The 12038-nt window shown below is 32.7% G+C and overlaps 1 protein-coding gene across 1 annotated transcript in view; it reads right to left on the bottom strand.

Moving 5' to 3' along the window:
* Nucleotides 1-4016: 4016 nt before the first annotated feature.
* Nucleotides 4017-12038, bottom strand: part of LOC106693027 (probable peptidoglycan muropeptide transporter SLC46) — a 32143-nt gene continuing 24121 nt past the window's right edge. The window contains exons 4-9 of the mRNA XM_014439325.2: nucleotides 11467-11568; nucleotides 11232-11369; nucleotides 11026-11109; nucleotides 5876-6032; nucleotides 4223-4385; nucleotides 4017-4128 (exon numbers count right to left, since the gene is read on the bottom strand). Of these exons, the coding sequence (XP_014294811.1) occupies nucleotides 4247-4385; nucleotides 5876-6032; nucleotides 11026-11109; nucleotides 11232-11369; nucleotides 11467-11568 (620 nt within the window). The 3' untranslated portion in view covers nucleotides 4017-4128; nucleotides 4223-4246. The remainder of the gene's footprint in view (nucleotides 4129-4222; nucleotides 4386-5875; nucleotides 6033-11025; nucleotides 11110-11231; nucleotides 11370-11466; nucleotides 11569-12038) is intronic.

Below are 12038 nucleotides of genomic sequence, written 5' to 3' on the forward strand. Positions count from 1 at the left end.
GTCCAGGTTGGCCGAAATGTCGGACATCTAGAATATTAATAAAGAGTGTTAAGACTTAATTGGATACAATTTATTTTATTTCAATAATAAAACCAATCTCGAACAAGTTATAAGATTATATATATAAAATAAATATAAAATAATAATCCACTTCATGACGATAAATAAAAGAAAAAAGAATCGATCTTGACCGACTTTTTAAGCTGAGCTTGTTTACCGACCCAGATATTATTGAAAACAAATGTTTCTTCGGCGTATTTTCCTTTATTTCTAGGCCCATTCTGTCTCGTGATCAGATTGCTAACTGAAACACTGGAAATTTAATATATATGTGTATATATAGTTGACCGTAAAAATTGATATATAAGAAGATGGTCAGGGTTGCGGTCAAAAGAGAAACAAAAATAGTTTAAAACTGTTTATTTTCCGACGTTTCGCCCCACTTTGCAGGGCTTCATCAGGACTAAAAAGATGTTATTGTATCATTTTGTATCTTTTTAGCCCTGATGATTATATTGATTATATGGATATATTGAGGTCCTGATGGATGACTTGATTTGTGACAAAGTAAGGAGCATTAAGGATTTTACGAAGGATTTTGGACAGTAAGGATTGGATTCTGGAGGAATTTGATGGTTTAGTGGAGCCCCAAAGTTCAACTCCGTATGTCCAGATAGGCCTTATAATAGTCATATAGATCAGTCTTTTGTAATGGATTGGCAATTTAGACCGTTTGTCTAGTAAATGTTGCAATAGTCGGAATCGACGAGCAGTTTCTTGTCTTTTTAGTCTTGTATGAGGATTCCATGTCAGTCGTTTGTCGAGAAGTAGTCCTAAGTAACGGATCTGTTCGACAGGAATAAGTGGGGTATTAATTATTACATTAAATTATTATTATTATTAAAAAAAAATTAATATAATAATTTGAGGGAATGGCAGACAGAAGCTTTACGAGGTAATTATGTAGAGTTATGTGTCCTGTAAGTTGCGTTTGTTTGGACCTCGAAGCACATAGAGGAATTGTAAAACATACAAGCAGCTTCTGTATTTAAAGCGAAATACACCAAAAGTCTCATCCATTCCAAGTCCATCTTGCGCTCGACCTCCAGATTATTACCCAATTAAGGATACCCACTTCATGAGGCTGGGTGGACCACGAAGAGTTCCTGAACCCACAGGACTGACTTAAAACTACAGTGAAACGGAAAATAATTATTTCCCACAGCTGGATTCGAACCCGCGCCCTTCGAGTTATTAGTACAGTGATAATTTAAAGATTTTAAAAACGATATTACAAGCTATCCTACCTGGCATCAAGTTTTAGGGTTATTTAATAACAATTGAAAAATGTTCGCTTAAAATCTGAAATATCGTTCTATTTTTTTTTTTATATTTAGTTTAAAGCTAATATTTTTTTTCTAATTATAATTAATAATTAATTACCAGACGTGCTAAGCTTGATATAAACTAATTTTTAAAATTATTTGCAGATGTAGGTTCTATGTGCTGGTTTCAATGCATTGGGCTCTTGTGCTATTTATAAAGTTTAAGAGTTCAGTGACCCCGCTACTATTTACTGTACACCGCAATAACCGTTATGGTCAACCTGGCGCGATCTAGCTGTCGGCACACTATCTACTACGTTCATCACACAAACACTGTAAAAAAAAAAAAAAAAATGTCTAAGCAGACCCCCGCTCCCTGCTCAACATTGTATCAACGCACACTTGGCGTCGTCGACTGCACATACAGTGTATAATTGACAAAGCCCTTAAAATACCCATGGTAGAAAAAGGATTCCAACTTCAACTAACATATTCCTTGTACCTATATATTCATTTTCCTTTTCAATGGAGAGTACGAATTAACATCATACCAACTTAAACACCTCATCTACTCACCAGGGCTGTCACTCACACTCAAATTACTCATCTACAAAGTAATACTACGACCATCACTCCTACACGGCGCACCACTACTACACTATCTCTACCCAACAGCCCTAAAATCACTACAACAATACCAAAACAGTACACTACAGAAGATATCTCGAGGGACATCTCTTGAAAGACGTAACATGACACACATTCACAACGAACTACAGCTAGAAACTGTACAACAACACATCACACGGAGACACATTAAATTCTTTGACAGTCTCCCTGCTTCCATCAATCCAGTATTCCAGTCTATCACTCCATCCCCCCTTCCTGCGAGGTGGCAGGGCATGAAAGGTTCCAAAAACCCTATCAACATCACCTCATAACGTCATCTTCTGATGCACTCCCACCCCCTCCCTCACACTTCTTTTCGACTTCTGTTTTCTTATTATTTCACTATTATCTATCGTCTTTATTAATTAATGTTTTTTTTAATTTTTATCTTCTACGCGATACCACACGAGGAGCCCCCTCACGTCCGGATTTAAAATAGCACCATTTAGAATGGATATTTCATAAATAACAAATAAACACTACAGGTAACCTTAAAATACCAAAGGTAGTAAAAGGTAATACCCAACACGAATTACTTCCTTTTCTTTTTTCACAGTAATGGACTTATTAATACACTTTTCTTTTCTGTTTTAGAGGGATCGGAAAAAGAAAAAAAAATGAAGAGTACGAAAAAAAAACAAAACCGAAAAACAATAAAACCAGTGTGGTTCTTTGAATCTCTCCAATCACTGACCAATCCACTCTTCCAAACACTAACATTGGCAAGATCTTCATCAGAGTAGCCAATGAAATCCAACCATGCAAGTGACAGAGACACATATAGTTCTTAGTTTTTAGTTGTCTTTAGTTTTAGTGCACCAATGAAACGAGGTGTGTCCCAACACCTCGCAAAACTCAGCAATTAACCACCAACACAATTTCAATATATAGCATCAGCCATTCCTTAGAATGGAGCTCTGCTACAGTAAAAGGAACTAGCGCAGATATACAGTATATTTTATATTATACTTAATGCATCACAAACTCTACAGGCACACATAACATCTATTGAAGAATGGTGTAAAAACTGGAGAATCAAAATAAATCCTGACAAATCCCACCAGATCACCTTTACTCTCCATCGTAAACCTCTACCCTCCTGTCCTACAGTATCCTTTCTAAATACACCACTAATGCCTGTTGAACAGATTCGATACTTAGGACTCCATCTTGACAAGAGACTTACTTGGAATCCACACACAAGACTGAAACGACAAGAAACTACTCGTAGATTCCGATTGCTACAACACTTACTTGACAAACGCTCTAAACTTCCCATCCACTACAAAAAATTAATATACACTACGATAATACATACAACATATTTACTTATTGTATTATTTTGTACATTTGTAAATTACATTAAATAAATAATTAAAAAAAATATTATACTTGTTTATTTATTTTGTGTGTATTATTTATTTTAGGGGCTTGGAAAAACAAAAAAAAACTGTGGATTTTCCCCTCTGGAAACTACCTCAGTGGGTAACAATATACATAGTGGATCAGTAAATTCTAGAGCGATTTCAGGAAATATGTATTGGATTTTTATTTCTCACTGCCTTCTCTGGAACTCCACTCCTTCCGAAACCTCCCTTCCTTCCATAAGAAAGAACTGGCTAGTTCTTATAAGACTCGGCATCCCCTTCACGAGCGTAGAACAGCTCCCTACGGAGTAAAGTTTCCATCCTGCAAGGATTTACAACTAATTCCCGTAAAGCTCATCCTGTCAATACATCTATTGAACACGCATTATCAGATTCCGGTGTAGGGTATCTCACCTCTTCAATTGAGTCAGAACTAATTAATTATACACAGCTACCTCGATAAGAGCATTAAACAAGGTGTTCTATAACAAGGAGTTTTTAAAATATTCTTCAAAATAAAACTCCATATTTTTTCCTTAAATGTCACATAACACCACAAATATCTTCACTTGTTTCGGAGATAGTATAGTAAGTCTTTCGTATTGATTGCTTGATCCACGTTTGGAATAAAGGGAACAAATACAATTTTCAGTGATAAAATATAAATTATTTCATATATTTACAAAACATACAAATTCTCGTCTTTTTTTAATATTAGCTTTTCCTGAGGTATAGCGTTGCCTTACGTGTATTTTTTTTTTTACGATCTGAAAAAAAAGAACAATATTACTTTAAATAATTTAAGCTACACTTCTTAATTACTTAAAGTACTGATTTAAGTTACTGTAAGTTTTAACTTACATCATTTTATTCCCTGACCGAGAATCAGGCTTTCGCTAACGGTTTTTCGATAAATCCATTGTCTTCAGATATCTCAGCACTTTCACGTTTTTCACTATCAGTGTTAATAGTGGGGTTGTTTTCCGAAACATCAGCAGGTTCTTTGTAGATACAAGAGCTTATCCTAAAAAAAAGTATAAGATCGATTAATTAGGCAATAAAAACATAATTAAAAATGTACTTTGCATCTTAATTCAATTTTGTATATTTTATTTTATACAAGTTTGAAAGAGTATTTCTGAGGAGAATCGTAGGGCCCGTAAGCGAGAATGGTTGTTGGCGAAGAACTTTTGGGTTCTATAAGGAATGTAGCATATCCTCGTATATAAGGATAAATAGGCTTAAATGGCTTGGCCATGTAATGAGGATGAGTGAGGTTAGAGTGGCGCATAAACTGTATAGTTACGTTCCGGATGGTGTGTGGCAGCGTGGTAGGCCGAAGGGCCGATGGAGGGATGCTGTGAGGCGGGATCTGCGACAACTGAGGATCCCAGTTACCCTTACAGGAGATAGAGAAAGATGGTTGGCGACCGTTGAGCAGTTTCATACGCCTCTTGTGCCAGTAAAAGAAGATATTTTATTTTCTTCACTAGGGAGTGAGTAGCTTATTGGTTAGGCAATGGATTACTAACTCCAAGGACCCGGGTTCGAATAATTATTATCTGGCAGTGGCAGATAATTATTATCTGATACCTGTAGCTATTGAGTCAGCCCTGTGGGCTTAGGGGCACTCTGGGGTCCAGCCAGCCTCATAAAGTGGGTACATCTAATTGGGTAAAAATCTGTCGGTCGAGCGTGATTCTAACCTAACCACCTCCTTGCACAACCATTGTTCTAGTAACAGTACTTCCTTACAAATACTGAACACCTGACTTTTCATGGATTGTAGCGGTACAGCTTCAGTTTAATTGTCTTCACTATATTATATTTATTGGATCCATTCTTTTTAATTTCATCGTATTTTATCTATAATTACATATACCTCCCCTTCCCTTATCATACAGGATGTTTCAGGGTTAAGTGGCCAAACTGGAAATATGAACTATGCGCATCAAGGAGGGGAAAACTTTATTAAAATATAAATATAAAGTTGTACCGCCCAACTCCATTGGGCTGCTAGTCAAACAGCATATTTATTTTAGTCTAATCAGACAATATTTTTAATCTAACAATAAATAGGCCTATACAAGTATACAATAATAATTACAAACATTAGTAGTATAAAACAGATGCATACCTAACAGAAATGTTTATTAAAAAATATAAATAACTTCAACACTACTCAACCAATCTAAACCAAACTTGGCTGTGGTTTAAGGCTTTATAATGATGTTTTCTCATTTTTTAAGGCTATTTGATTGATTATCTATAGAATTATAGACTACATAAAATATAAATAGTTTTTTAATAACAACCTGAAAAGAAGATGGTCACAAGACTAGCTAATGTAAAACGTCATTAGAGTGCTACCAATGGGTAGTTTCTCTACACGCCTGTAACACTCCAATTTAACTTAGATCAGATTTACTAAGTGTATTATAATGTACAGTTGTAAATAGCTATAAATAAATATTTAGCTTAAAAATAATATTTTTTAATAATTGTAATAATTACCAGAAGCACAAAAATACAAGCAGTGTTATACCGGAACTAGCGATGAAAAATGCTCCTGGCATTTTCTGCGATGTTGCAGAAAATATCTCGTTATAAATATAATAAACAAACGTTGGCGAAAGACATCCTCCGATGAAACGTAAGCTCACAAATATTCCTAAAAATAGAAAAGTAAAAACAATATAAATAATATATCCTTTATAAGTATTTGCACAAGTTTAATATCACAATTTTTAAAATTAAGTCATATTTATTAAATTCTCCATTTTCCGTATATTTCAGTAAAAGCCTAAAATTTAGCTGTACCTAGTGAAACTTTATTTCGGCCAACGGATTTTTGAACTTTATAGTACAAGAACCCGATGGAAACAATGTCATTTCTTCTTTGATGACTAATGAAAACTATGTATAATTACTAGTCAAAATTGATGAGTCTGCAAACTATAGGTAGAGGGAATGAAAAATGACGACTAAGTTAACGTAAAAAAAAAATTTTTTCATTTGGAGCTCTATATCTTTAAAACTACCTACAACACTAAAAACCGTAATAGAACATTATTTAAAGAAGAGTAAATTTGCTAAAATATGAGCCCTAATAGAAGTATTTACGTTAAATAATTTCTGGGGTACACGCTTTTAAAAAAGCAACATTTCATAACGATATAACGAAACATCAGTAGTAAGTGAATTTATTTGAGAAAACTGCAGGAGGCACCCAGACAGATGCAGTGGACAAGGTGCAGTAAGGCGCTAAACCTAGCACTGGGCTGCACCACAATAAATAAATAAAAAAAAAATGAATAATTAATAAAAGAATAAAAAAAAATTGGTGATCTTTGGGAGCAGTGGCATGGGCAAACCCCAGCGCATTACCCCACTGCTCCAGACACAATTTCATATTTATATGCAAATATCATAAAAACTGCTACTCCTACGAGGATAAACGTCATAAACTACTTAAAGTCCATTAAATTAGCTTTAATTTGAGTGCTAATAGACATCTGTACGTCTCATGATTCCAGTTATTTTATCACTATTCTTGATAACTAATGAATACTATGTATAACTACTAGTCGTAATTGATGAGTCTGCAAACTATAGGTAGAGGGAATGAAAAATGACGACTAAGTTAAAACGTAAAAAATAAATATATGAAAATAATTTTTCATTTGGAGCTCTATATCTTTAAAACTACCTACAACATTAAAAACCGTAATAGAACATTATTTAAAGAAGAGTAAATTTGCTAAAATATGAGCCCTAATAGAGATATATACGTTAAATAATTTATGGGGTACAGGTTTTTAAAAAAGCAACATTTTATAACGATATAACGAAACATCAGTAGTAAATGAATTTATTTGAGAAAACTGCAGGTGACACCCTGACAGATGCAGTGGACAAGGTGCAGCTCCATCAGTAAGGCGCTAACCTAGCGCTGGGCTGCATCACAATAAATAAATAAAAAAAAATGAATAATTAATAAAAGAATAAAAAAAAATTGGTGATCTTTGGGAGCAGTGACATGCGCAAACCCCAGCGCACTACCCCACTGCTCCAGACACAATTTCATATTTATATGCAAATATCATAAAATTAATGAACTGCTACTCCTACGAGGATAAACGTAAAAAACTACTCTTTAGTCCATTAAATTAGCATTCATTTGAGTGCTAATAGACATCTATACGTCTCATAGTTCCAGTTATTTTATTCCAATTAAATAGATAAATAGATAATAAATAAATAAATAAATAGATAAATGTTATCTATTTATCTAAATAGATAAATAGATAATAAATAAATAAATAAATAAATAAATAGGTAAATGTTATCTATTAGTACTAAAGTTAAAGCTAATTTAACGTACTATAAAGTAGTTCATAACGTTCATCTTCGTAGAGGTAGTAGTTTTCATGATATTTGCTAAAATAAGTTGATTTCTGATTGTTCAGACAAAATTTCATATTTATATGCAAATATCATAAAAACTGCTACTCCTACGAGGATAAACGTCATAAACTTCTTAAAGTCCATTAAATTAGCTTTAATTTTAGTACTAATAGACATATGTACGTCTCATGATTCCAGTTATTTTATCCCAATTCTTGATGACTAATAAAAACTATTTATAATTACTAGTCGTAATTGATGAGTCTGCAAACTATAGGCAGAGGGAATGAAAAATGACGTTGAAACGTAAAAAAAAAATAATTTTTCATTTGGAGCTCTATATCTTTAAAACTACCTACAACACTAAAAACCGAAATAGAACATTATTTTAAGTAGAGTAAATTTTCTAAAATATGAGCCCTAATAGAGATATTTACGTTAAATAGTTCTTGAGATATAACCTTTTAAAAAGCAACATTGCATAAAAATGTACTGAAATATCAGTAGTTGGTGAATCTATTTTGAGAAATCTATATCTCAATAACCATTCGACGTACCGATGTCTATTAGGACTAAAATTAAAGCTAATTTAGTGTACTATAAAGTAGTTTATGACGTTCATCTTCGTAGAGGTAGTAGTTTTCATGATACATGCTAAAATAAGTTGATTTTTGATTGTTCAGACAAAATTTCATATTTATATGCAAATATCATAAAAACTACTACTCCTACGAAGATAAACGTCACAAACTACTTTATAGTCCATTAAATTAGCATTCATTTGAGTGCTAATAGACATCTGCACGTCTTATGGGTCCAGTTATTTTATCTCAATTCTTGATGACTAATGAAAACTATTTATAATTACTAGTCGTAATTGATGAGTCTGCCAAGTATAGGTAGGGGGAATAAAAAATGGCAGCTGTTTCAAAACGTTAAATAAAATTAATTATCATTCGGAGCTCTATATCTTCAAAAATAGCTACAACACAAGAAAACCTAAGAGAACATTATTTAAAGTAGAGTAAATTTGCTAAAATATGAGCCTTAACAGAGCAGTAGGTACAGGTTTTTTTTTAAAAAAAAAACGATATAACGAAACATCAGTAGTTAGTGAATTTATTTGGGAAAATTGTATCTCAGGAAACATAATACGTAGAGATGTCTATTAGAACTCAAATTAAAGAAAATTTAATGTGCTATAAAGTAGTTTATGAGGTTTATTTTCATAGGGGCAGTAGTTATTATGATATTTGTTAAAATATGTTGATTTCTAATTTAAAAACTACTATTCCTACGAGAAAACATGCTATATATCTCATTATAGTATATTAAACCATCTTTAATTTCATTGCTGGCATACATATCTTTGTCAAATGGTTCCTGAGGTATGTTTTTATTTATTTTGGAAAATATCATAAAATCTATTACTACTTCTTATACTACAAAGAGGTACAGATATTTATTATCAATCAAATTAAAGCTAGGATAATCTACTATAAAGTAGTTATTGACCTTTTTAGATTATTAAAGAAGTTTCACCAAAAGCTCAATTAAATACCAATATAATTGGGGTATTCATGATCTTTAGCTTAATATGTTAAAGTGTGTTAAATAGAAAAAGTTGTGTTAAATGAATAAATATTTTCTTCTTTTAGCATGTTAAAAAGATATGGGAGTATGTTAATAGGTCTGCTAAATGGCGAATGACGTCACGCAACAGACCAGCTGAGTTATATGTCATTTTGTCTTTTGTCGTTTGTTTTTTTATTTATTTATTTAATGGAATTTACAACTGTACAAATAATAAATAAAATAAGTAAATATGCTGTATGTTTTATTTACACTTGAAAAACTTGGGAAGGAACCACCTATTGATGATACTTGAAGCATTAATTTAAATTGGAAGGTCCCGTGGCCATCTTCTTTTCAGACGCCTCGGAGGATTATCAGGGATTGTTAAGGATGAGAGATTAAGAATTAATGCGTTAAGATGGGTAAGGAGTTTGGAATGAAAAGACACATATCTGGACCAAATTTGCAACGAATGGGGTATTAAGGTCTTTGTGGATGAGTTTATTTATGACGTAAGAAGGAGCATCAAGGATTTTACGTAGGTTTTTGGATTGTAACGATTGGGTGCGGGAGGAATTTGGTGGTTTGGTAGAGCCCCAAAGCTCAATTCCATATGCCCAAATTGGTCTGATAGCCGTAGTGTATACTAATTTTTTGTAGTGTATGGAAAGTTTAAAGCGTTTGTCAAGTAAGTGTTGTAGCAATCGGAATCTACGAGCAGTTTCTTGTTGTTTCAGTCTTGTAGGGGGATTCCAAGTAAGTCTCTTGTCAAGATGCAGTCCTAAGTATCGAATCTGTTCAACAGGCGTTAGTGGAGTATTTAGAAAGGATACTGTAGGACAGATGAGGGTTTTTGTCGTTTTAATAGGTTAGTTGCTGTTCGTGCTGTTTTTGTTTTGGATGTTTTTAAAACTCTAATAAAGTATTGGATAAGATTAATGAAATTTTAAAAGGGTTTGGAAGGAAAGGTTACAAAATCTCCTAGACAATATGGTAGGTGCGCCTTTGCATTGGGCTGCTAGCAATTCTATACTTATAACATTTAGCATGTTAAAACTTTTTAACATTTAACACAAAATCATGAATACTCCTAATATAATAGGGGTAGTCATGATATTTATTTTAACATGTTAAATGGAAAAATATTTCCTTTTTTTACCATGTTAAAACGATATAACATGTAACATGGTTGAGAATCTGTTACTAGGTCTGTTAAATGGGGAATGACGTCACGGAATGGACCAGCTGAGCTTGTCACCGTTTTATTTGTGGTCGTGTTAGGTTACTTGCTCGTAGTTTGTGTTGTTTTTTTCTTAAGTCTTGTGTTTTGGACTTTTTAAAAAAGACAATCGGTAGCCAAACTTTTATACTTCTGCTTTTTACTTATTTTAGGCATGTTGTAATAAATTACTGTAATCAAAACTTAGAAGTAAACAATAACATGAAGTTTTGAAAGGAAAGGTTACTTAACAAGTTGCTCAGAAAATCCGCTAGGAGATCTTATGCATTTACCATTTAACATGACTTTAAATAGGGCTGCTTACAATCCTATACTTATAACATTTAACATGGTCAAACATTTTACATTTAACACAATATCCCCTTTTTATATTATTCCATTTATATTTAACACAATACCCCTAATGTTTAATATTTCAATTAATAAAAAGTAAATTACTTACCTACTTCATCACTCTTTACACACTTAGTCACTATTGACATCGGTAGTGTATAGACAAATATTTTCAAAAAATCTAATAAAGCAACTAAAAAAAAAGATAGAAATAATTAATTACAATTAAATTTGGATAATTGTAACTTTATACTTAATCTGTTTATTGAAATATTAATTTATATAAAATTATAACAATTAAAAGTTTATACTAACATATAATCAAATGTACTAGTGTTCTTGCGAATATCATTGCGGTTGTCGCAATAAATGTCATAAATGAACTCAAAATACCGATTCTGAAGTCAGACCATTTTAAAACTCTGGTGAATACAGGTGAAAGAACCATTGTGCCTTAAAAAGGAAGAAAAAAATATTATATAAATATATAATAATGTATCTTATATATATATAACTTTAACTAAACTAAATAGTATTTATTGATACTCACTCCCTACACCGAACATAAGTCGGAACGCAGAGTAAAGTCCAGCTTCTTTGACCGTGAAGTCAAACATCAGTTGCAAGTAGTAAAGATACAAGTTGGTTTCAGCTGCAATGTTAGAAAACATTTGTAATAGCTAGTCTAAGAATTGTTCAAGGGGATGGTAAACAAAAGAAGCAACAAACATCGATATCCACACTCTTGTATATTCTTTTAACTTGTTTATGGTTATTACAGTTGATTTTTTTTTTATATAATTTATTTATTGTTATTTACAACTGTATTCATATATACACATCAAGTACATTTGCTGTAAGTGATATTATGACATGATACAAACATGCGGAGAATCTACCCATTGATAGAACTCCAAGAACATTTCTAAAGGAGAAGATCTCAAGGCCATCTTATTTTCAGACGCCTAGGAGGATTATTAGGTAGTGAAGGAGAAGCCAGGTTAGAAACGAGTTGGATTGGGTGGTTGGGAAGTTTATTATGGAAGGATTGGTATCTGGTTCTGGCCAAATCGGCAACATGGGGGCCATTGAGGTCCTGATGGATGATTTGATTTGTGACAA

Source organism: Halyomorpha halys, unplaced genomic scaffold, assembly GCF_000696795.3.
Source record: "Halyomorpha halys isolate HHAL.00 unplaced genomic scaffold, Hhal_1.1 Scaffold83.1, whole genome shotgun sequence".
In the NCBI taxonomy this organism is placed as follows: Eukaryota; Metazoa; Arthropoda; class Insecta; order Hemiptera; family Pentatomidae; genus Halyomorpha; species Halyomorpha halys.